Here is a 26,509-nt window from a genome sequence, read left to right on the forward strand (position 1 = left end):
AAGCATGCAGTTTGATTCTATAAATCTATGAAACTGTCAGAAAAGGCCTTGTTCACAGCATTTGGAAGCAATTTTCTTCTAGTCCAAGAAACAAATGTCTGTTTCTGACCCAAAGAGGGAGAGATGGAGACTGAGAGGGAGAGGGAGAAAGAGAGAGAGTCTAGATTACCGCCCTGATCCCTTCGGAAGTGGAGGATACCAGCTCTTAACATAGTAATTTAAGCAGTCAAGTTAAAAAAGGCACAGTAAGATGATAAAAGGAGATCTATAAAGAGGCTACTGCTACGATTGTGTGGGAGGGTGGCTATTAAAACAGCGTCCGGGGGGGGGAGCTTTCCACGCCACAATCTGTTTATTCGCTTTTCTTCTAGTGCTATACTTGCACTACTGTGAATCCAGCATCAGATTCCACGTACCAAAGCAAAGGTACCCTAGTTATAGAATAGATAGCCCTACTGCTGAATACTTTCATCATCACCATCACCATCAAGTCTTTAAAATGAGGGGGGGGGGAGGAAACTGCCATAACATGTTGAGGAACTGCTAAGGAAAGAGGAAGCCTTGATGACGATGGCCACTTCTGTTTGTTAACTTCTTTACGCGCTACATCAACCTTCACCAACCGGGTGCCCTCCAAATATTTTAGACCACAACTCCAATCAGCCCAGGCAAGGCTGGGCCATGGGAGCATGTCTGCCTTGGAGTAAAATTGCAGGAGCGATGAGTCCCTAACAGCATGATCCTGCACCTGTCTGCTCAGAAGTCTACATGAGTTTAGTGAGTCTTACCTCTAGGTAAGATTGCAACCTAAAGCACTTATATACATTTTTAAAAACTTTATAAAGCTTATAATTTAATAATAACAAGGCTTTGGAGGATAGGACTTGAGTTTTGGTCCTTCTCACTAGTAAACATCACGGGCACTATCCAATGCAGTGGTACCTCGGGTTGCAAACGCTTCAGGTTACAAACGCTTCAGGTCACAGACTCTGCTAACCCAGAAATAGTATCTCAGGTTAAGAACTTTTCCCCAGCATGAGAACAGAAATCATGCTCCGGCGGCACGCGACAGCAGGAGGCCCCATTAGCTAATGTGGTGTTTCAGGTTAAGAACAGTTTCAGGTTAAGAACGGACCTCCGGAACGAATTACGTTCTTAACCAGAGGTACCATTGTAGAGGTCTACAACACTCACACAACCTTATTCCAATATAGCCAACTCTTGGATCTAAACAATGGGGTAAAGAGGTGGGGGGATCAAAATGATATTTCACCAGAAGGAATAATGTAAGGTAAAGGTAAAGGACCCCTGGACTGTTAAGTCCAGTCAAAGGTGACTATGGGGTTGCAGCGCTCATCTCGCTTTCAGGCTGAGGGAGCCAGCATTTGTCCACAGACAGCTTTCCGGGTCATGTGGCCAGCATGACTAAACCGCTTCTGGCACAACGGAACACCGTGACAGAAACCAGAGCACACTGAAACACCGTTTACCTTCCCGTTGCAGCAGTACCTATTTATCTACTTGCACTGGTGTGCTATCGAACTGCTAGGTTGGCAGGAGCTGGGACAGAGCAATGGAAGCTCACTCCGTTGTGGGGATTCGAACCACCGACCTTCTGATTGGCAAGCCCAAGAGGCTCAGTAGTTTAAACCCACGTCCCCAGAAGGAATATTGTGGTAGGGGCACTCTAAGTGCCATGTTTCCTTCAACCAGAGCTAGGGACGGCGAAGAAATCTGGTTCGCATTTTAATAGAAACTCCCTGGTTCACAGTTCCTGAAACAATACGTGAACTGAAGTGGTTATGCTTCTCAATTGCACTTCTGAAAATGTGCACATTAGGGGAAATGACATATAAAAATGTGTACATTGGGAGATAGTCACACTAAAATGCTGGCGAGTTTTCATAAGGAATTTTTTAAAAATGCACACTGATGTGGAAACATGAAGAACTGAATTTAAGACTAGGGAAATGGGAAATTGGAGAAAACAAAACTGAGAGATTCATCATCTCAAACTGGAGTTCTGCCTTGAGAAAAGGTACCTAGAGTCTGTTTAGTGCATGGATAACAACTGTACACTTAGTGGACACACACACACAGTGGTACCTCGGGTTAAGAACTTAATTCGTTCTGGAGGTCCGTTCTTAACCTGAAACTGTTCTTAACCTGAGGTACCACTTTAGCTAATGGGGCCTCCCACTGCCGCCGGTGCACGATTTCTGTTCTCATCCTAAAGCAAAGTTCTTAACCCGAAGTATTATTTCTGGGTTAGCGGATTGTGTAACATGAAGTGTCTGTAACTCGAGGTACTACTGTATTAAGAAAGGCACCAGAAAAACAACAGTGAAATATAGAATTATTATTTTTTGAGGGGGGGGTAGAGAACCATGGAGGAAATGAGGCATCTGTTTGTTATATTTTCCACTTTCCTGTGCAGCTACCAGCCTAATACCCACTTCACTTATGCATTAAAGTGGTCAATGTTAAGGGAAAAGGGTGATTTGAAGAAGCCATCAGAGCCAAAGTGCAAGCAGAAAACATGATAATGCACACATAAAATTAAGGCTTAACAACTCATCTTGTATGACATGGATCCTACTAAAGGTTTTTATACAGCTGAGCTGCAGTTTAACTTGAACCTGAATGGGCCTCAGATGGGATATTGTATGCAGTTTTGGTCACCACTTTGGCATATTGAGGAGAATCTAAGAGGCAAAGAGCCCAGAAGTGTTCCCCCCCCCCTCCATTTCTGTGTTTAAAGCATGGTGGCAGGGGGAGTTTAGAATGCCAGACGTATGACAAATAAGGCTTTAAAATGAGGGTTTGGTTTTTTTCCCTAGAGTGGGGTGCTCAGAGTATGGCGTAAACAAAAACAATAAAGTGTATTCAAAGTGTTTCCAAATTTCATGAAGAAAGCAGAAAGGGCATGGTGATGGTCCTGAGATAGGACCAATGATGGATGCTTCTTCTTCGTATCTGATCTGAGCAACCAACAAGGTACAAGACCAACCTGAGTGACCTGTGCTGAGAACTACAAATGATTTCCAAATATATAAGCCCTCCTCTGACTACTTATGAGGTGTGAAATGCTTTTCTAAAATAACACAAGACTCCTGAGAAGGCAAAAGCGATTCCTCGTGCTAACAGAAAGGCAGTGATATATGTGACAGAAGATGCTGACTGGCTATGAAGAGCTGAAAAATTCACAGCGGAGGAGTTACATATTTAATTAGAAAGCCTGAAATACAAATTACCTCCAGGAGAAATGGCTTCCCCCAAAGAATTCTGGGAGCTGTAGTTTCTTAAGGGGGTTGCAAATTGTTAGGAGACTCTTTCCTGAAACCCTGGAGAACTACTGCCAGTCAGTGTAGACCAAGGTTTCCCAAACTTGGGTCTCCGGTGGTATTTGGATTACAATTCCCATCACCTCTGACCTCTGGTTCTGCTAGTATAGGATGATTGGAGTTGTAGTCCAAAAACAGCTGGAGAACCAAGTTTGGGAAACCTTGTACTGAGCTAGATAGACCAGTCACGTGACCCAATATAAGACACCTTCCTATGTGTCTCAGTTCATCTCCTTTTCTTGGAAGAGTTCAAAAATGAGTTGTATGGTTGGCATGGGAACCAACCTAGTAGGCCCAAATGTTATGGACTACTGGATTTCAAGACAAGGGCCTGGATCCAGCTGGGTGCATGTGCAGGAACTGGGCAACATATGAAGAGCTTTCTTTGAAAACAACTGTTGTGGCTGATCAGCTGCTTGATGGGGAACTTCATTTACTTGGCCCGCCTCACCTTCCCTTGTCTTAATCCAGTTTCCTGTGCCTATTACCGGTAGCATGATTCTTGCTTCCAAGAGAGCCTCTGACATGGCCATTGTAGAGTGCAGGGTGAAGCTAGAAGCCCCCTTTCCAGGCCCTGACACTTCAGAACAGCACAAAAGCCTCATATATTCAAATATTACTGAATAGTGGTAACGCTAGTAAGAGCAACAGTGAGTAAACACATCATTTCAAAAAGTCTTTGGAGAACTTGTTAAGACTATCTGAAGGAAGCACCATATCGTTTGATAGCAGTCCGGGTTATATAATTCTAGGATAGTTTCTTTGTGTTTTGCATTGCAAGGCCAAACTGCACATTGCACAAGGAGATCCAAGATTCCAAATCCTCATATTTTGAGTTAACTTTAAAAGCTGCCAGGGACAGGGGGCTTCCAAATTATCCTGTGCCATTCTCTTAATCTAACACCCACACACCCTCCAAAGTTGCTGTTAGCTGCCGTGGAGAGGACACATACAGGCTCCTAGACACACTCAAGAACCATAAAAGGCAAGAATGCCATGATTCAATTCTATATGTAGCATCAGACTAAGCACCATGTGCTATTGATATGGTTTTCCAGAAGATGCAGGTTTGGGGAATTGCTGGATTGAAAAAAAACCTATGTCTATTTATAAAAGAAGTCCTGTTACACTTACTGTTTTCCTCCAAAATCCACTCTGCTTCCTGAAGGATATATTGGCCATATAAATAATGGGGATCCAAAAATATCTGGACTCCATTGTTTCTCACGCTATTCTACTTCCCCACCCCCTGTTAAATACATGGAAATTTGGAGATCTTATCTTCATTTTCCATGGTTCTGTAAGACATATGTTAAAGAAATAGAATCTGGGAACTGGAGACTGAATCTTCCACCACCTCAATGGTATGATCACAGCAGGAAACCTTTTTTATATCTATTTACAATTTTTATTTATTTCAGCCACTTATCAAAATTTGTTTATTACTCTTCTCTAATCCTTAAGATTAAGATTTCTAGTACAACACTCTGAAAAATCAAAGCATAGAATGCTCACTACATATTTGGCAATTTTCCATGTGGAATTCAGAAGACCAAGCCGTGTGTGTGTGTGTGTGTGTGTGTGTGTGTGTGTGTGTGTGTCTTAACAAGTATTTTCAATTGTTTCTCCTAACTTGGTTTGTGAATGCAGAAGATGCTATCAAATCCCAATAAATGATGTTTTCACTTTTTCATCAAATAACCCACTTTTATTTTATGAAGTCAACACAACTTATATCAAATGACACCTATGAATGAGACAGATAATATAAAAAGGTGCCAGTGATACAGACCACTCTATATGTTGCTACAGCTGAATACTACTACTACTTTATCATCCTTCTCCCAAAATCCTCACCTGTTGCCCCCATCCACATTAGCTCCAAGGTCCTAATGCAGGTCTTTCGAATGATGTCCTGGTACAGTTTGTATGGATTCTACCTTAGAGCACTCCTTGATGTTGCTCTCAGCTGCAACTGTTAAGCACTGAACTAGGAGCTGCAACTTGAAGAATGTCAAAGAAAAAAAACCTCCTCTCATAAGTCTTTTGACCTACCACTGATGCAGTGGATCATCTCTGCCAATTCTACTAATACTAGATGTGCTGAGTGTGGGCGATCATCAGCACTTTGGCTGAGAAAACCAGCCAATCAAGTGTGAACACTACATCTGGGCCGAAAGAAATATTCCTAAATTGGCCTACATGGTGACAGTCATAATATATACTCAATGTTGTCAAATCCCCCTGCAAGCAGATCAGGATTAATGGCCAATAAACAGGTAGCCTGGAAGTGCCCTGAGTATCTGAGCAGAAACTATGCCGTTTTTGTACTCTGTACAGCCTCTAGCAAGTTGTTAAATCCAAGCGTAATGTTGAGTTGTTATGGTAGAAGCAGTAATACTGGTCATAGCAGGAGCAACTAGTATCAGTAATACATCTTGTTGGTCCAGATTGTTTCCTTCTCCCTTGGAGGGAGGTCGCACAGTTTCCTATAAATAATACTTTGCCATTTCACATTGCCTTTGTCATGTTATCCAGTCTCCACATGCAGTTTTACTCAAAGCACTATTTTTACCCAAACAGCCAGCCACGCCTCCTCCTTCTTGCTGACTTTGTCACTTCTATAAATTCTAGAGTCTGATATTTTAATATCTCGGTTTCTGGGTTCAGCCAAGTTTCAGCCACCAAGCAAAGACTTAGCCATACTTCTGTTTAAAATCTTATTGTTTTGAAACATTCCTTCATATGCTTTTTACATTTGCACCAAAAACACACTATTTAGAAAGACATCATATCCCAACTTAATGCCTGGCATTTATTCCTTTCAGTGGCATCAACAATTAGATCAGGCGTCAAACCACTTACTCTGGAGAAATCCTTTTTTTATTTTAGTAATGCCTCCTCAGGGTAAATGACTTGAGCACTGTAATCTTAACCTTTGAATGTTTTGGCTAAGCAGTCAGCCATCTTTCACTACTTACTCTTTTGTTAGAACAACACTTATAAAACCTCTTAGGTAATTTCTTATGCAAATTCAGTGACTTCGTCCAATATCATTTGGAGTAGGGCACAACTGAATGATGGAAAGTTTTCCTCACCAAATACCATCAAAGTATTGTTATTTGTGGGGGTGGGGGTGGGGAGGCTGAGTACTATCTCTGCCAGAACAGAAACATGCTGAGCAGAAGACGACATCAACAATCTAGAGAACTGGTGCAAAAATATTACAGCCTACAGTTCACTAAATAATAGGAGACAGAATGTTGCTCTGCTTTCATTCATTCAGGAATTGTCTTTACAGGAATTGTCTTTATACTTCTCATTGTCATGCTAGTTTATTTCTCCTGCTAAATAAAGATGTTAAATTTAGTCAGGCGGGGGTCAACAATTTTTACAGATATGTAAAGCCCGACTGTATAGATACCCTACCCAAAGCTTAGAGCTTAAGCAGATACATTGCAGGCAAACACATACAACTAAGGGAGCCCCTTTTAAAGGGGTGGGTAACAAATAGACTTTTCAGAGAAGTCACAACCCTTTCTTATCTACCATTTCACCTCTCGAAAGAAAGAAAGAAAGAAAGAAAGGTGAAAGCTGTTTACTCTAGCTTTTCAGAAGTGTGCATTGTTTAACTCCAGAGAAAGTATAATTTTGTCAGGCCAAGTGCAAAGTTGTAATGCGCCCCAACTCCTACAATCCTGTTTTGAAAAAGTGGAGGACTGACTTTTGCCCTTCCACTTTTTGCCATTTTCTTTAGGCTCCCTGCATTTCTAGGTACCCACCTGGTATTCCTAGTCCCAGCAATATGGTATGTATGCATGTATGTATAGACTTATGCATATTATCACATGACAAATGGCCTTTCAGTGATGCTCCCTGTCCCTGGGAATCTGCTGTCAGTTCCCATATCTATGCGCTCCAGGGACGAAAGGGCTCATTCATTTACTGACATGTGTTCAGGGGCCTGTAAATTCGATCAGCAGCACTGGCTCCCACTGTCCTTGGGATTTCAAGGTTCCCTGATTTATTGTGGTGCTCATCCTTTCCTCCTACTGCCATTCCCTGTTGGCCCTGCATGCCTAGAGGCAATGCCAACAGGGATCAAGGAACCTGGAACTTCTAGTTCATAAATATCCTCTGGCACCACCTACAATTTAGCCTCATCTCCCCCACCCCACCCACTGCTAGTACAAATGAACTCTCTCTGTGTGCTAATTGATGTGTGTTTTATTCCCAGCAGTAGCTGGAAGTAAGCGGTGTAGTGGTTAAGAGCAGTAGACTTGTGATCTGGTGAACCGGGTTCACGTCTCCACTCCTCCACATGCAGCTGCTGGGTGACCTTGGGCTAGTCACACTTCTCTGAAGTCTCTCGGCCCCACTCACCTCACAGAGTGTTTGTTGTGGGGGAGGAAGGCAAAGGAGAATGTTAGCCGCTTTGAGACTCCTTCAGGTAGTGATAAAGCGGGATATCAAATCCAAACTTTTCTTCTTCTTCTTCTTCTATCTTACAATGAAGCAACATTTCAATATAGAAGTTCAAAGGCAATATCCAGGCAGCATAATCTATTGATCCAGTTCAAGGGTTGCAGGAAAGTGTAAATAATACTTAGGTTGGGGCCAGCTCATTCTTCTCTTCCTTTCTCCCAGTCTTTTCTGGTCTTTCCCAATACTGCTTATCCTCTTTCACATTTCATTTCTTAGATCACTGCATTCTCATTCTTCTACTTATAGCTATCTTGCCTCTGAGGACTTTCCTGCTTGACTCTTATTTTGTAGGAGCGTCATCCACTCAGTTTTCTACTGGTCCCCATCTTCCCTTACTATGCCCAACTCTTTTTTTCAAGGCCAGTTTTTGGATTGCCTCACAGTTAATCTCATCTGTCTATCTGTCTATCTGTCTATCTGTCTATCTGTCTATCTGTCTATCTGTCTATCTATCTATCTATCTATCTATCTATCTATCTATCTATCTATCTATCTATCTCTCCACCCGCCCACCTCAATCTCCAAAGCTAGGCTGTTTAGGACAGGTATTCTGGAAGGTTCCATCCCCTCACAATTTAGACATTGCAGCTGAACTAATGGCCAGCTAGGATTCCCCACTGCCACATTTTGGCTCGGCCATAGAGAGCACGATGCACATTGCCTTTCATAGTTGTTCATCAACAGAACTACAATCACACTGCCAGAAAACAACACAAGTACCGGTAAGCCCTCTTTGGGCATTCAGCCTGTACATGTGAGGGGGGGAGTATGTGCCAGCCCTTGACCCCTATGCTTCTGGGTGTGTTGGGTGAATCCACTCCACCTCGATCTTCCCACATTGAGCTGAAATGTCTTCTAGGCACTTTGGGGGAAGGGCTGCAGCACAGTGGTAGAGCATGTCCTTGGGATGCAAAAGGTCTCAGGTTCAATGTTTTTTAAACATGTTGCTATGAAAAATTATAGAACAGAGCTAAGATCTACAGAAAGAAAAGTGGTTCTGTTAGGGGAAATGCTTGGAGTATCCCAGTTAATGAATTCTACAGGCTTTGGGGTTTTTGTTTTTAAGTCTCCTTTATCCACATGCAGATTAATTCCTGTCTTTCTAAGTTAAGAAGGCACCGCAAATGTGCACTTTGAAACTAGTTAGCATCGAACTCTGACTGTTGCAGTCAGTAACAAATGTCGGAAGAAAACCCATGTCTCCATCGCTTCGTTTGGAATTATAATTTAACAGCACTCTGCCTAAAAGGAAGCATGTCTAATATATTAGTGAGTTTTCATATAGTAAAACTTGGGCAATTCATCATGCAGCAGGTTTTCAATACAACAATTCAGTAGTCACCAGCTGGGACCAGAAAAAAACCATTTTCCTGAGGACATTTCCAATTTCCACTTTTCCTAAAGCCTTGGAAATAGCACTTAAAGTAGCAATATATTATGATATGATGCAGAGTGGTACTGAAGAAACTTCTATATTTGTTGCTAGATGGCTGGGTTACTCTTGAACTGTTAAGAGTCTAACAGTACAGTCAATCCCATCCATAGCATCCAAGCCATCAGACTGCAGCCAACTCTGCTCCAGATTCATTTGCAATGTTTGGGTGCAAGATGCTTGGTACGGTATAAAGTGAAGAAACACACAGAAAGGCATAAACAAATCAAATAGTCCATATTGTATGCATAATAATTCACAGGTTGCTATATTTTGATTTTGTACCAGCCCGTAGTGTTCTATCCATTTCTGTCCATGTTTGTGATCTCTTCCCATTATATATTTTTGTACATATGCAACTTAACTTCTTCTTTTTCGAATAAGATTGCGGACAAATATGTAAAGCGTGCCCATCAATGACAGCCACCCGCAGATTGATGCAGTGCAGAAATGTGCGACTCGCATTAAGCTATAGCATGTGATCCTCAGCTCATTACTTACATCTGGCCTGGACCCAACCCAGATCATACATTGACATCAGCAGTGAGAGAGTCACTGCAGTACAGCTGCACCCCTGCCTATCTAGGTAACCTTGGAAGGAAACTGATCACATGGGTAGGGCAGCAGTATGGTGGCTTATGAACACCCAGTCTAGTACAGTGGCAGAGCATCTGCGATGCATGCAGAAGATCCAGATTCAGCACCCTGCATCTCCAGGTAGGGCAAGGAGACAAGTTTGTCTGAAATCCTGAAAAGTCGTTAGCAGTCCGTGGAGATAACACCAAGCTAGATGGACCAATGGTCTGATTCTAACACCAACTGGCAGCAGCCATTATCCAGGATCCAAGGCAGAGCTCTTTTCCATCAACTGCTACCTGATCCTATTTTGTTGTTGTTGTTTAGTCATGTCCGACTCTTCGTGTCCCCATGGACCAGAGCACGCCAGGCCCTCCTGTCTTTCACTGCCTCCCGCAGTTTGGTCAGACTCATGTTGGTAGCTTCGAGAACACTGTCCAACCATCTCGTCCTCTGTTGTCCCCTTCTCCTAGTGCCCTCCATCTTTCCCAACATCAGGGTCATTTCCAGGGAGTCTCCTCTTCTCATGAAGTGGCCAAAGTATTGGAGCCTCAGCTTCAGGATCTGTCCTTCCAGTGAGCACTCAGGGCTGATTTCCTTCAGGATGGATAGGTTTGATCTTCTTGCAGTCCATGGGACTCTCAAGAGTCTCCTCCAACACCATAATTCAAAAGCATCAATTCTTCGGTGATCAGCCTTCTTTATGGTCCAGCTCTCACTTCCATACATCACTACTGGGAAAACCATAGCTTTAACTATACGGACCTTTGTCGGCAAGGTGGTGTCTCTGCTTTTTAAGATGATGTCTAGGTTTGTCATCGCTTTTCTCCCAAGAAGCAGGCGTCTTTTAATTTCGTGACTGCTGTCACCATCTGCAGTAATCATGGAACCCAAGAAAGTAAAATCTCTCACTGCCTCCATTTCTTCCCCATTTATTTGCCAGGAGGTGATGGACCTGATCCTTTACCTGGGATTGAATCTGGGCGCAGTCAAAGCACACGGTCTACCAATGAGCATCTCCTGAGCAAGGGAGCAGCCATGCCCAAGAGGCTCCCGTTCTGCTCTGGAGCTTGTGCAAACCAATCCTTAGTCCCAGGGAAGCTGCTCACTCCTGCTAAAATGGAGTGAGGAACTTTGCATATGCCCGTGCTTGCTCTTCCCCTCCTTTCTGGAGCCTACATAGATGCAAGGATGAATGAGGCTAGCGCTGAGAAAACTTTATTTGGATAAGACCAGAGACTGGATCTTACCTGCATCGCTGTGAGAATATTGGCTAAAGCCTGGCCGTACGTGTCATGGCAATGCACTGCAATTGACGCCACGGGGAGCTCCATCATAACAGATTCCAGCATGCGCTTCATGCTGCCAGGAGTCCCCACACCTATGGTGTCTCCCAGGGATATCTCATAGCAACCCATGCTGTATAGCCGTTTGGAGACCTGGGGAGGGAATGGTAGGAGAACCAAACATAAGCAAAAGAAGAACAGGGAAAAGAGAAAGCAGTTTTAAGAGACTTTTACCGATGAATAATTTCTAAGGAACGGAAAAGACCAACACTAGGATCCTAGTCATCTCCTTTTTGTTTCCCCGCATTAATCCTGAGGGGGCCTGTTTTCAACAGGTGGTCCTTTCCTATCCTTTCTAGAACAGCCTTCCCCAGCCTGGTGACCTCTGGATGTTATTGGACTACAGTTCCCTTCATCCCTGACCATCACTCATTCTGGCTAGGGCTGATGGGAGTTGTAGTTCAGCAACATTTGGAGGGCAGCAGGTTAGGGAAGGCTGTTCTAGAACATCTTTCAGGTTATGCCTCTCTGCACAGGGCTGTGTTCTTTTTCTGATTTTTCAAGCTTTTCAGAATTAAGTTCTTTTGTTGAACAGTAACTTAAGAGTGCCAGGTGTTTTCAATGGATTAAATAGTGAAACGAACGTCTGGCATTTATTTGCTTGCTCAATACTTCCATGGAAGTCAAAGAGAATTTCTGTTGCAGATGGATTAACATGCACTATCTCCCCCCCCCTTTTTTTTTTTTTGCCTATGTGTGTTTGGGAATCTGAAAAGTAATGTGTATTTACAGAAAAAACTCAGGGAGGCAAATTGGATGCACCTGAGAGGTATTTCTCTGTGCTGGCATCCTGGGCCCAGGTGGCATGAGCATCGTCTAGCGCTTGAAAGCAAGAGCGCTGTCACATATCAGGAGCTTTTAACCAGTGGTGATCCTGGAAGTGATCCAATTTTCACTCCTGCTGTTCAGGAGGGTTTTCTCTCTGCATTTACTGCATTCAGGCTTGCATCCTAATCCCACCTGGGTCCAGCATACAAGCACAGGAGAAAAGCCCACTGAAAATATACAGTGTCCTCCAGGACGTAATATAGTACCATTCAGCTTTTAGAAATTTTACAATGCGGAGCCAGCTATTAACTATGGAGAGCAGGTGTAGACCCCACAATTCAGGAGCAGGCTGTGGAATCATGTTCCCTGAACCTACCCCTTTCTTCCTGGACACTGAAAAAACCTAGCGGTATATATATAATGTCGCTTGGAATTTGCAATGTATAATGCTTATGCCACATACTTTTGATTCAATGGATGTCGTACGGTTTTTCCTATTGCACTTTATTGCCTACTGTATCATGGTCCCCAAGTGCAGAGGAGATACAAGAAACAGCTACAGATGGGTGACAAGTGCTAAATTGGTAAAATACCAATGATGATAATGGGTTTTGCTGGTGGGACGAGTATGATAAAATGACAGGGTGCAAAGCTGCTAGTCCCTGGTGTCCCACATGATTATATGCTTAATCTAAAGGCCAGAAGATAAATGACACAAGCAAGATTTAAAAGTCTGCAAGGAGGATGAGAATCCCATGGCTATTTCTTTTAGTTTGGCACAACAGTTCCATGATTTACCCAGAAAAATTCAGGCATACTGTATACAATTTCTGGTAAATCTCGGGAAGGGGGAGATTGTTCATGACTTTCCAGGGCCTACTACTAGTATTATTTGTCATTATACTATTTATTATTGTTAGGCGACTTGTATGCCACTTTTCAAAATTAAGGTGCTCCCGAAAGCAACTCATAATGACGATAATGAGGACAAAATCTGACTAATCTTCTGTAGAAGAAGGCATTAGATAGAAAAAAACACAGGATATTTGTGGAATCAAAATGAAGAGTTGCATTCCTGCTGAAATGCTGAAAGGGGGCTTTATTGACAAGGGGGTGGGGGTTGTGGGAACTTGGCCTGAGCATCATATCAAGGACTTTTGGAGGACAGACTCCAATATGGTTTTGCAATAGGAAATATGGGAACAGCACAGCTAAACCTGTCACCATCAATATATCTAAACATATGTCACACGCAGCTTGACGGGAAAACCAACTGAATCAGAAAATTGCTATTCTTAATAAATGAAAGTTGTATCTGCTCTGGGAGAAGTACCGTGATAAACTCCATGTAAACAGATACTCAGGGCTAAGAGGCAGGATAAAATGAAAGAGTTTAGAGGGGGGAAACTACCGTAAGTGGAAACAAACTCTAGCACTGTAATGGCAAAAACAGAGAAAAAGAAAACACCGTTCCTGGATTTTTGCAATGTGGCTAGGAGATTATTATTATTATTATTATTATTATTATTATTATTATTATTATTATTTCCTGGTTACCCACATTTGTCCTATCTTGCCTCTACTATTAAAGGACTGATTTAAATATTGAGGTACATCATTTGACAGCGCTGTGAGAAGTACTGAGAAGTATTGCATTACGGTGGATGCCAGGCGAGATGAAAACTCTGTCATGAGGTAACCCCAAGTTCCAATTGTGTTTTTACACATGTAAGCCATCACTTGATGCTACAGTTATCAAGTGATGAGCTAACACTCCCTGAATAGGCCAACAGTTTCTTAGAAATTTTCAACTTTGATCTGAAGTCTTGGGTTGTGTAGAAGTGTTTCTTGGCACATGCTGCAGGTATGAGTAATGCTATCAAGTGCCGTCAAGTGAAGAATCTAAAATCTATTGTGTAACCTGACTGCTTCCTCAATCAGTTGGTTAGCCAAAGGTGGTGGCTATTCTATAGTTCTAATGACCACAAAATGCTGGTGGCTACTAGCTATGACACACTCTGCATGCATGGGCAGGAGCAGGAGCATAGCTGCCAAGTTTTCGCTTTTCTCGCGAGGAAGCCTATTCCGAATAAGGGAAAATACCTGTAAAAAAGGGATAACTTGGCAGCTATGAGCAGGAGAGAGACAATTAAGAACTGCAATGCAGGAGGAGATGCAGATAACTGAATGTGCGGCTGGGGTGTAAAGGTGGTGAGGGATCTGCTTTTGACTGTGATGTGAGAAACCGATGCTATTTTACAGATTAGAACTGTGGAGATTCCTGTTCTATGCTCAATGGGCATTATTTCTGCTAATGCTCAGAGTTCTCCTGTTTTGAAACGGGGATATTTTATGTCGAATTTTTATTTTGTCTGTTCTCTATATAATCCAATAAAATCATATAAAAACGAGAAGAAAAAACCCTGTGCAAATAAAAAGCATGCCCTCAAGTCAGCAGTCCTTTCCCTTCACAAGAAAATAGATCCCCGGGGAAGTATAGATTCCTGGGCTGTGTGTTTTTAAGTGTCTTACTTCTGCAACTTTCGCTGGCTCAATATTTCCTTCATAAGGGCATCCCAATGCACAAGACACATACCTAAATGGAAAAAAAAGAATACAGATGCATTGGCAATATGCACACATCGGTGCCCCATCAGAAACATTCTTCAAATACTAGGATGAACAATTAAGCCAGGAAGAATAGGGTAATCCTTTTTTAAAAAAGTTTTAACTGAGCATTCTAGCACAAGAATACTAGCCACAATCAAGGACATGCTAATTTTGACCAAGTTACAAGCAGTAAATTTTAGACATTAAAACGTTTTTTCATGCCAAGGGCCACATTGTCCTAGTGAGAAGCTGCTGGGGGCCACACTCCAGCAGTGGGCATTGGAAAGACTCTCACACATGGGCATTCCCAGCTATCTCCCATGGAAACAGAGGCACATGTTAATTCTTAGTAACTCCACCCCAAGTTTCACTTTCCATTTTCTCCATAGACTTCTCCATTCCAGGGTTCAAAATCACACTGAGAGTCTCCATGACTTGAGGAGATTCCCTGCTTCAGACCGTCACCTGCAAATTTACAGAAGGCTGTAAACTGGCCAAAAGGGGTGTGTCAGCAAGAGTAGGTTTCACTGCATGCAAGTAAATTAATCGCCCACAATGGGCTAAGAAGTGTCTCTTCACAACTGCGCCTCTTACTGCAATTGTGAGCCTCTTAAACACATGTCCCTCCTGTATTTGCTGCTGACTTTTCCTCACTTAAATTAGCTGGGTACTGATTAGCTCTGTAACTATTAACGCTGTTGGGGGCTTTGTGTTCGCAGACGCCAAAAGCAATACTCTGAAGGAACTATAGTCCTCATATGAATGATTACGAAGGAATTTGTAAGCGTGGTGTCATCGTGATGTAGGACTGTTAAGGCGTATAAGTTATTCCCCTCCCCACTTCCCCCATTCCCTCTTAGCCATAAAACAGTTGTATCTTGAGTCTGCAAGGCCAAGCCAGAATATTTTGTCACTTTAGAATCATAGAACTGTAGAGTTGGAAAGGATCCCAAGAGTCATTTAGTCCAACCTCATGAAGTGCAGGAAGGATTTTAAAAAGCCTTACTTCACAGAAGTTTACAAGAGTGGAAGGCAACAATCAGAACAGACTTCCCCAACATGGAAAATCACCCCCACATTGAAAACGTGTTTTTTGATCTTACAGAAAGCCCTGTCATGTGTTATAATGCACCAACAGTATTCTTTTCTCAACTACAGTAGAAATGAAGGGCGTAATGAAGAGCTAACTTACAAACGATCTTGGACAACATCTTGCTAGCATCTGTATTAACTGTGTCCATTTTGCCTTCCGTAAAAAGGATGAGATGAAACTAGATAAAACTCCCTTTGATAATACAAGCCCTTTCCTCCTTCCTCATCAAAGTGTGCGTCGGCTAAATTTGTCCATTAATTGGCAAACGAAAAGGTCTTCAGCATTTTAAAGGTTGGTCTCAGATGCCCTACAGGGAAGGGAAATGAAGCTGTTGCTAGTCTTCTTCGTTCGGAAACAACTGGGACAGGAAACGATGCTTTTATTGTGATGTGGGACTTGGAAGGAGAACTTGTACAGAGGATGCATGCCGCAGAGGGTAGCTGTGCAATTTATCACCATCAGCATTCAGCAAAAGTGCAATCAATCCAAGCAGAAACTCAGCTCTGCACAGGAGCCAGCCTCTTGTAGGAATCTGCCAGAGATGGTTACAAAACCACACACACACACACACACACACACACACACACAGCTGCTAGCACAGCTGAATGCAAAGAGCCCTCTGAGACTCTTGCCATAGACACAGATGCTTGCTTGCTTCCTGTTTATTATTACATTGTATGTTTGCATGTAGTTTACACTGTTCATTGTAGGGTGATTCAATTTCATTGGGAGTTCATGTCAGAAGAACATGAACATGTTTATCCCTAAGGCAAATTCTTAAATATAGCAGTTGACGAATCCATGGAGGAAGCCATATTTTTACAAGGCAGCCAAATGGTTGCTAAAAATGCAGAGAAATGCGACTTGTAAAGGGCTAGAATATTCAAGCAAACTCTCCTAATTAAAGGCAAAATCAAGGACTTTGGATTGCCGAGAGTCCGTTTCAAATCTGTTCTTTGCAAACTCAGCACATAGATTGCATTATATAAATAACATTAATAATTATTACCATTATGAATACGGAAATAATAAGAACATAAAAACACAAGAAAAGCTTGCTGGTTTGGGCCAATTGTCCATCTAACCCAGCATCCTATTATCACAAAGGACAATAAGATGCTGCTTTTTTTGTTTCTGATGTCTTACGATGGCTTACATTTTGCTTTTATTGTTATGTTAACCTTATTATTATTGTGCACCATCCTGAAATCTATCTAGATGAATGAGTGGTTAAGAATTTTGTAAAAAATAAGCCTGCCTAATGCTTTTTTTGGTCTACCTCTTCAGTCAGCTGCATCAAATGTGAGATATTACTGACTGCAACAAAATATTTAAAGAGGCTCTTAAATCCTTTGGATTTCATTGGCCTTCAAGCATTGGTGAATGTGTGCTGGATTGTGGCCATTAGGAGTAACCATTCATTTGACCCCAAAATATCTCATAGTTGCTAAAGAGATGCAAATAACTTTGGTTTCCTTTAGGCAGGCTTGATGTTACATATTTTCATTGGATTCCATTCCATCTCATGCCACAGTGAGTTCTAGAAATGGGGTGGGGTTTTACTGTAAATAAATGAAGTAAAATCATTGGTGTGAACTGCAAGTGGATCACTTCTTAGTAACATCCACACCATCCATTTAAAGGGCATTTAAAAGTCATCGCTCACCTCCGAAAAGAATCCTGGGAACTGTAGTGTACCCCTGTCAGAGCTACAATTCCTAGTACCCTAAGACAGCTTCATTCTCCATTATTCTTTAGGGGAAGCCATGCACCTTAAATGTATTTTGAATGTCAAATGTATGGTGGAGAAGACAAAAGAAAATGAAGAATGGCAGAGATAGAAGAAAGTATCATAGAAATTTAAACTAGATCCCAAGTTACAAGCAAGTTGCTAGCTATGGGCCTACATTTTGAAGACTTGGCCCTGGGTCACATGGTCAAGTTAAAGAGCATTTGGAATAGGTATGTATCTCTTCTTGCCCTGTCCATGCCACATCCCTTTCGAGGACGTATGCTGCTGGAATAGGTTTCACTGTCTTACGTTTTATTGGCAGAGCTATCTCCAGCTATGCTGGGATTAAGGGGCTTCCCCCAGCTGAGCTGGGAAGCCTCAAGATCTTCCAAACACAAATCCTAGAGGATTGCACTCTTAATAACTCAACAAGAAAATCTCATGTTCCAGTGAGCACAGGGGCTTCCTTGTTCATCCCAAGATAGATAAATAGCAATTAAAAATATCAAGCAGATTTCTTAAATCTTCAGCTTGAGTTACGTATCTGCTTTTAACAACAAGAACCAGCTGGTTTTAAAAGACGTCAGAACTTTCATTGCAAAGTATCTGAAGAAGTGTGCATGCACATGAAAGCTCATACCAATAACAAACTTAGTTGGTCTCTAAGGTGCTACTGGAAGGAATTTTTTAATTTTGTTTCGACTATGGCAGACCAACACCTACCTGTATCTAAACAGACAAGAAGTGAATCTCATGAACCCGAAGAAGGGGGGTGGGAACCATCAAGGAGCAAGGGAAAGCATCCTGGCAATCAGTAAACCTATTTACAAAGACTAGAATTTGTGCTTTACAATTCTTAAGCCATTTCCCCCACATCATGTTGCGAGTGAAACAGATTAGACAGAGAGATGCAGTGTCTTGCCAAGACCACCCAGGGAGTTTCCTGGCTAAGCAGGCAACTGAACTTACCAAACTATAACATTTTATCCACCTGCACCGTATTGGCCCCTGCCTAACTGCAATATATTTACTTAACCTTTTCTCTATTTATTACATTCACATTTCCTAATAATAATAATACTCATAAGCGACTGACTCCAATAACATGCAATCTTCTACAGGGAATGACCCTTGATGGTATTTAATGAATTCAAAAGTATACTTGGGTTTTTGTGCACATTCTGAATTACACCTCTGAACAGCAATATCTCAAATTGAGAGACTTCAATGCAATTTAATGTGTAAAACAGGAGCAGCTACACTCATCAGATTCTTCTAATAGCATCTATTGTCATCTAAGAGTTGCTATTAGAAGAATATGATGGAATGTTCCCCAAATGTTAAGAACATTAGGAAAAGCCCCTCTGAATCACAGTTCACCATAGCCAATTAGTGTCTTTTTAGGAAGTTCATTCATAGAACATTCATATAATTGTCGAGTTGGAAGGGATCCTGTGGGTCATCTAGCCCAACCCTCTGCAATGCAGGAATATGAAGTTGTCCCATGCAGGGATCGAACCTGCAACCTTGGTGTTATTAGCACCACACTCTAACCAACTGAGCTATCAGAAACAGGGCATGAAGGCAACAGCCATCTCCTCCTACTGCTGCTCCTGGGCAATGGGTATAGTGCATAATGCCTTTGAATGTAGAGGCTCCATAGAACAATGGCGAACAATAGCCATTGATAGATCTATTTTCTATGATTTTGCTAACACACATTTTAAGGAAAGAAACCAGATGCTGTTCCTCCAGATGTTTCCAATTGCAATCAGCCGCAGCCAGCAGAATCAATGGTCAAGGATAATGGCAGTTGTAGGCCACATCTACACCAGAAATGTATAGCACTAACATGCTACTTTAACAGTCATGGCATCCCCCAAAGAATCCTGGGAACTGTAGTTTGTTAAGGTTGCTGAGAGTTGTTTGGAATCCCCTCACTGAGCTACAATTCCCCAAGATTTTTGGGGAAAGCCATGACTGTTAAAGTGATGTAAAGGTAAAGGGACCCCTGACCATTAGGTCCAGTCGCGGATGACTCTGGGGTTGCAGCGCTCATCTCGCTTTACTGGCATAGGGAGCCGACATCCAGCTTCCAGGCCATGTGGCCAGCATGACAAAGCCGCTTCTGGCGAACCAGAGCAATGCACGGAAATGCCATTTACCTTACCTATTTATCTACTTGCACTTTGACATGCTTTTGAACTGCTAGGTGGGCAGGAGCAGGGACCGAACAATAGGAGCTCACCCCATCGCGGGGATTCGAACCGCCGACCTTCTGATCGGCAAGCCCTAGGCTCAGTGGTTTAACCCACAGCGCCACACGCGTCCCTTTAAAGTGATATAAGAGTGCTTTTACTGGATGTGACTGTAGTCTCAACAACATCTTGAGGACCACAGTTTCCTCGTTCCTGTTTCTAAGCTATCTAAGCTATTGGTCACCACATTTCTTGCTGCAGTGAATAGTGTCCATTAAATATGCATTGCAGGTCCAGGTATTGTGCTCCCCAGTCACCACCCCCACCCCAGAGAATTAAAATACGACGGAGACTGGTTTGGATCAAAACAGGCTACAACTTTCTTGGATACAGATGAAAGAGGTTTGGCTCGGGCATGGGGCAATCAAAACACTACCGGCCCACCTGCCAGAAGTGACACATAGGTCAATCTGGGCAGGGGGTTCCTAAGACATATCAAATAGGATGACCCCTACAGGAATCACCATCTGGGGGAGTGTCATTGGCCCTGGTCCCCAGCTGGGCATGAGGACATGGTAACTCCCCGCCGCCGCACCCATTTAACGAGATACCCCAGCACTTGGAGGGGCAGGCAGAGACTACAACCTCCCCTCCATCCAAGACAAGGATTACCACAATGCCCAACCAGTTGTGGCGACTGCTATGAGGTAGGCAAAACCACCAGGACAGACAGCCAATGCCGCAATTCCCTCACCGGGGCCTTGGGGGAGTGTCTGCCACCCAAAAGGGGTGAGCGGACTTACAGGAAGAAGCCTTTCTCTTGTCTTTCTTGAATCTACTGCTAATCAACTTCATTGGACATGTCCCTGTAAAATCTGTGGAGTCTGTATACATAAAAATTTATTCATGGAATTAATAGAATTAAGGTATTAGTAAAGGTATTTGATAATTACTTAATTAGAAAATTAATCAGTAAAAGTACTAAGGGAACATACCAGCTTCCTTCCTTTCTTTTTAAAATGAGCCCTTGAATTCTTCCAGTAAATACTTAAATATTTTAGTGCGACAGCGGGCAAACATAGAGCGCTTTCTGCGGTGATTTAGTAAATGCTGCTCCAGCTGTAGCAACACAACAACAGAGTAAAGCTTAAGTTCTCAGTGAAGTTTTCAACTACATTTTCCATTAATTTCACCCACTGCCGTTGATTTACGCTTACTACATACACATCAGGTTGCCAGTGAAAACAGAAAACCAAAACTGAAACCTTTAAAATTATTTCTGAAAGTAGTGCTTTTTTGCTTTTTTTTTTTGCATTGCTCCCAATGGGCCGTTACGTTGCAAATGGGAATGCCACCGGTCATTTCTTATGAAAGCAGCAGCAAAGCTTTTTCCTTTTGATGTTGCTGCGGGACACAAATTAAAAGACGAAAGCCTCTGCCCTCATTCCTTTCCCCTTCACTTATTCCACCTATTGGCAACAGCTTACAAACACAATAAAGAGGGGGTGCCAATAGCCCCCACCCCCTTCCTCTTCCAGGCCTGAAACAATTTCCCCAAAAATACTGTTGGGGCAACACAAGGCAACACAGCTTGGGCATTTCATAGAACCATAGAATTGTAGAGTTGGAGGTGACCCTGAGGGTCATCTAGTCCAACCTCCCTGCAATGCAGGAATATCAGCTAAAGCATCCAAGGTCCATGACCTTCTGTCGGACAGCTCTTACTGCCAGAAAGCTCTTCCTGCTATTTAGTCAGAATCTCCTTTCTTGTAAAGTGCAAAGTGAATTTATTGTTTATACCCCGCCCATCTGGCTAGGAGCTACAATCCTAAACACACAGTTTTTGAAGCTATGGAAGTAAACCCTGGAACGGCAGTGTGGTGGGGCTGGGCCACTGAAAAACACACACTCCACAGCAGCTCCACTACAGGAGCTTATCTGGATGGGCCCCGACCTTGGTTATAAGATTCCAAGGCCAAAACATCACACACACACGCATACACACACGGGGAGGGAGCCCTCCCGCCTCTTTTCCAAAGCTGGGCAAGTGCCAACTAGGCTTTGGGAAGGAGGAGGGAGGACTCTAGGACCCAGTCAGACCCCTCAAGGCTCCTTCTCCAAGCCCAGCACTTACTAGGCTTACTTGGGAAGGAGGCCGGCTCAAGTGAACCAGACCTAAATCTGCCTCTGATCTGGATGGTGTGATTACAGGTGGCGAGATCAGGGCTGTGCAGGCATACCAGCAGAGCCCATCTCGCTCTACCAGCTATGTGCCCGTCCAGTTCTGGCCTAGCCACCCCCACCCCCACCCTGCTGGCCACTCCTGAACTGAACACAGCAGGCGAGTCCTTCCTCTGCCCCCCCCCCATCATACGTGCCACAGGCCATTTCTGCTTCTAAAATTTTTTTTTCAACATCATGAACTTACAGGCAGCTTTCACAAATTTGCTAGCTTGGTTAAACGTGCCCTTTTTATTTTTTTATTTTACCCTCGCACTGGAATGTCCATCTTCCTGGCAGACTTCACGACATCTTCAAATCTTTCCATGCTTTCATTAATGCTGCAGTTAATATTCATTTTGCTGAAAGACTCAGAAGCTGCACCAAAGACGGACACTTCTGTTGCGCCAGCAGCAATCTAAAATAATCAAACAGGACCAACAAAAAACACACAGAACAAATGTGGTTGGGTTTTGTTTATTCCCTCTTCTCCAGTAAATGACTTTATATCTTTCTTTGTGCATGCTATGTTTAGCAGTAAGCCTACCATATGAATAATAATAATAATAATAATAATAATAATAATAATAATAATAATTTATTTATACCCCGCCCATCTGGCTAGGTTTCCCCAGCCACTCTGGGCAGCTTCCAACAGAATATTAAAATACAATAATCTATTAAACATTAAAAGCTTCCCTAAACAAGGCTGCCTTCAGATGTCTTCTAAAAGTCTGGTAGTTGATTTTCTCTTTGACATCTGGTGGGAGGGCGTTCCACAGGGCGGGTGCCACTACCGAGAAGGCCCTCTGCCTGGTTCCCTGTAACTTGGCTTCTCACAGCGAGGGAACCGCCAGAAGGCACTAGACCTCAGTGTCCAGGCAGAACAATGGGGGTGGAGATGCTCCTTCAGGTATACTGGACAGAGGCTGTTTAGGGCTTTAAAGGTCGGCACCAACACTTTGAATTGTGCTGTGAAGCATTAGTTAACAAAGTTTAGTCCAGGGGAAGTCATTCCCATTTATTTAAATGGGAAATGACTTCAACTGGTGTCATGCCATGCTTGTTTATTTACTGTACTTGGAAGCATGGGATTTACTCTCCTGGAAACGTGCATTTTCACTGCAGCTGTAATAAACTAAACTCATTGCCTCTGCTGCTATTATTCTAATGATCACTCCAGGAAGCAACACTGATTTTGTTTTACAGAAAGCCTCTTTCTCCACAAATTTAAAATGAGTTATGAAAGCACAAGTGAGGCACCGGCCCTAAAATTATCTAAATGTCCTTTCGAGCAAACCTGTGTCATTGAAATAAATGGGAGTCCTCTAGATGATGAGTTTCCCACATGGAAACAAGTGAAGGTTTTGAGGCAGAAGGCCATGCACTTTGCACAGTCGCTACGGGGCTCACAGAAAAGCCTTAACTGTTTGTGTGAATTAAATCTCTCTTCTCCTCTAAAGCTAGGGTTGCCGTATTTCAAAAAGTGAAAATCTGGACATGAAAGTTGTTGAGATTTTGTAGTTTTGCTAATGAAAATTGCCAAAATTTACACTACCGGCAGGGGCTGCCATATATCCAGAATACCAGCTATGTCTGGAAAATTCTGGATGCATGACAACCCTATTAAAGCAGACTTCTAGAAATAAGACGGTCCTGTTTTCTGTAAACACTCATACCTGTGCCTAGATCCAAGAATGCTGTCAAATACAGGTGGAAAGCAAAGATGAGGTGTAACAGATTGCTTTTTGGCATTTCATTTTTAAGTAGACACCAGAAACCATAATGTCAACTTAGAAAATGTGTAGTTGACCTCATTCCCAAGCCAGGGGTGGGCGAATCTGTCAATTTCAATTTCTCTCAGTTTCTCATTTGTCCAGTCTCCAAATAAGTTCCACATTTCCACATCAGTTTCCATGTTGTCCTCATTAGAATTTGTCAGCACTTTGTTGTGCATTTCTCCTGATTTACACATTTTTGTATGTAATTTTTCCCAATATATGTAATTTCATAAGCCATTCCCTCTAATACAATGCATTTATGCATGAGGTTTCTCTTTTTTTTACTAATATATGCACACTCCCCCCTATTTTATGCATTCTTAAACAATTCCTCAGTTGCAGAACTGCACCTCAAAATTCAGGGAAGTGCAAACTTTGACAAGCAGCTGTGTTTCAGTTCACATGTTGTTGTAAGAAGAGTGAATTAGAAAGATTAGCATGTGAATGCAAACTGAAACGAATTTCTTCCTCACCTTTTGTTTCAGAAGCACACAGATATAGCCAAAGGCACAACATCCACAAATAAAATTGAAGAAACCCTGAGGTTTGCAGAGCTACAAATCTGTTTTTAGGAAAGGGACTCCAAAAACAGCTCAATGAGGACTGAATATGTTCAGAGACCATGCACTGCTGGTGGCAAAGAAATGGAAAGGGATGTGTGCAATGGAGTTGCTGGAATCCTGAACAGCAGCACTCAACACAGCCACATTTTGTTGCAGATCCCGCTTGTTATCCAGCAAAACTTGTTCATGTGAAATTTAACATAGATTTCTGATTGTGCTTATTTATTTCTCTTTGTTTGTTTGTTCAGTTTGTATACTGCCCTTCATTTGAAGGGCAGTCTACAACATAAAAATGCAAAATGAGAACACATAGATACATAATAAACCAAGAAGAAAAGCAAACCAATAACCCCCACTCCCACAAACACATTTTAAAGGGCACAGAATCTTCTATCAGGTTGAAGGCCTGTTACAGAGAAAAGTTTTTGCCTGGCCCCTAAATGAAGGCACCAGGCAAGCCTCCCTGGAGAGAGCATTCCACAAGCGGGGAGCTACCACAGAAAAGGCCTGCTCTTATGCTGGCACCCTCCAGACCTCTTGTAGCCTAATTTATACCACTGATAGGGTTAGATCATGCAATCTTGACTTCTGATGAAAATAGCTAAATATGTTTAAGAGCCCGGAGCTTAACTGAAAGATAAAGCCATGCAGTATACGTACAGCAGAATGGAAGCCTTGAAGATTAGGAGTAAGGACTGGATAACAGACTCCAGGATAGCATTCTATTCCTCTCATGACTTCTGTGTGATCAGCCATCTTAAAAGACAAAATGTAGCTTTAGTTTCTTAAATTTATATCAGATACTTATTCATTGGTTACTGACAAGGTAACTGAACCGGTTTTTTAAAAAATGACACAGAAATACAGGACTGAACACAATTAAATATCAATGAAGTAAAACTTTGCTCATTTCACAAACGTCACATAGAAGTGATCTTTGCACCCAAATGGACTGGACTTCTGTGTCCAATTTTGCCCCTTCCCTTTATGCAAAGAATTGGATTGATTGGATCTCTGGGTGTCTATGTTTAGTGCGAAAACAACAGCATTTCTTAATTTTTTAAAAAAGTTTTCTTAAAGGAATGAAATAGCTTATTTGATGGCATCATCGAGTTGTTGGGTTTTTTTGCATTTCAAAGCCATGGGTGAGGAAAGATTATGCATGCTATTTTTATGTTCCTATTTGGCCATTTAACTTATGTTAGCAATCACGGAGAGATGCAACAATGCAAAGAGCTGCCACATCATCCACCTGAATTCCTTTACCGGGTGCCCACCCTGTGGAAGGCCCTCCCATCAGATGTCAAGGAAATAAACAACTATCTGACTTTTAGAAGACATCTGAAGGCAGCCCTGTTTAGGGAAGCTTTTAATGTCTGCTGTTTTATCACTTTACAGTCATACCTCGGTTTGAGTACGCCTCGGTTTGAGTATTTTCAGTTTAAGTACTCCATGGACCCGTCTGGACTGGACTAATCCACTTTCCATTACTTTCAATGGGAAAGTTCGCTTCAGGTTAAGTACGCTTCAGGTTGAGTACTCCGCAGACCCGTCTGGAACAGATTAATCCACTTTCCATTACTTTCAATGGGAAAGTTTGCTTCAGGTTAAGTACGCTTCAGTTTAAGTACTCCACGGACCATCTGGAACGGATTAAACCACTTTCCATTACTTTCAATGGGAGAGTTTGATTCAGGTTAAGTACACTTCAAGTTAAGTACAGACTTCCGGAACCAATTGTGTTTGTAAACCGAGGTACCACTGTATTATTATTATTATTATTATTAATAATAATAATTAATAATAATTAATTAATTAATTCTGTTGGGAGCCACCCAGAGTGGCTGCGGAAACCCAGCCAGATGGGTGGGGTATAAATAATAAATTATTGTTGTTACTTCATTGTCAAGATACTTTGGGCACTTCTACATAGTAGTGTATTGTGTGCTCAGAGAAGCTGATCCCTTTGCAGTTTCGTCATTGTAGGGAAGTGAATAGACACAGCATTTTAAAAGGCTCATGACATCATCATAAAATGCCACCCCATATTATGTCCTATTTAATCTGGATTTACCATTTCTGTAGAAAATCCCAATTTTTAAACACACACACACCTCCTTCAGTGGAGCATCCCATGGGCAGATTTCCAATCAAGGAGGGGTGTGTGTGTGTGGATTCAACTCAATAACTGCTTTTACATTGCATAAAAACCTTTACATTTTATCCCCGTGGCACTAGGTGATTTCTCATTCCTATTTTTTCCAGCCTATATAACCCTTGCAACCTAATATTTCCAGGCTACAATCCTACATGTACTTATTTAAAAGCAGGGCTGCAAACACACTACAGTGGTATCTCGAC

General features: G+C 42.3%; 1 protein-coding gene and 1 non-coding gene across 2 annotated transcripts in view; both read right to left on the reverse strand.

Annotated features, from left to right (window-relative positions):
- HMGCLL1 (3-hydroxy-3-methylglutaryl-CoA lyase like 1) overlaps window positions 1-26,509 on the reverse strand; it is a 54,850-nt gene that overhangs the window by 14,373 nt on the left and 13,968 nt on the right. The window contains exons 5-8 of the mRNA XM_060272491.1: window positions 24,809-24,904; window positions 22,074-22,222; window positions 14,484-14,547; window positions 11,088-11,276 (exon numbers count right to left, since the gene is read on the reverse strand). Of these exons, the coding sequence (XP_060128474.1) occupies window positions 11,088-11,276; window positions 14,484-14,547; window positions 22,074-22,222; window positions 24,809-24,904 (498 nt within the window). The remainder of the gene's footprint in view (window positions 1-11,087; window positions 11,277-14,483; window positions 14,548-22,073; window positions 22,223-24,808; window positions 24,905-26,509) is intronic.
- On the reverse strand, window positions 18,885-18,964 carry TRNAI-AAU (transfer RNA isoleucine (anticodon AAU)). The gene has a single exon. It is a non-coding gene; the product is annotated as a tRNA-Ile (tRNA).

Source organism: Zootoca vivipara, chromosome 3 (genome assembly GCF_963506605.1).
Source record: "Zootoca vivipara chromosome 3, rZooViv1.1, whole genome shotgun sequence".
Taxonomy (NCBI): domain Eukaryota; kingdom Metazoa; phylum Chordata; class Lepidosauria; order Squamata; family Lacertidae; genus Zootoca; species Zootoca vivipara.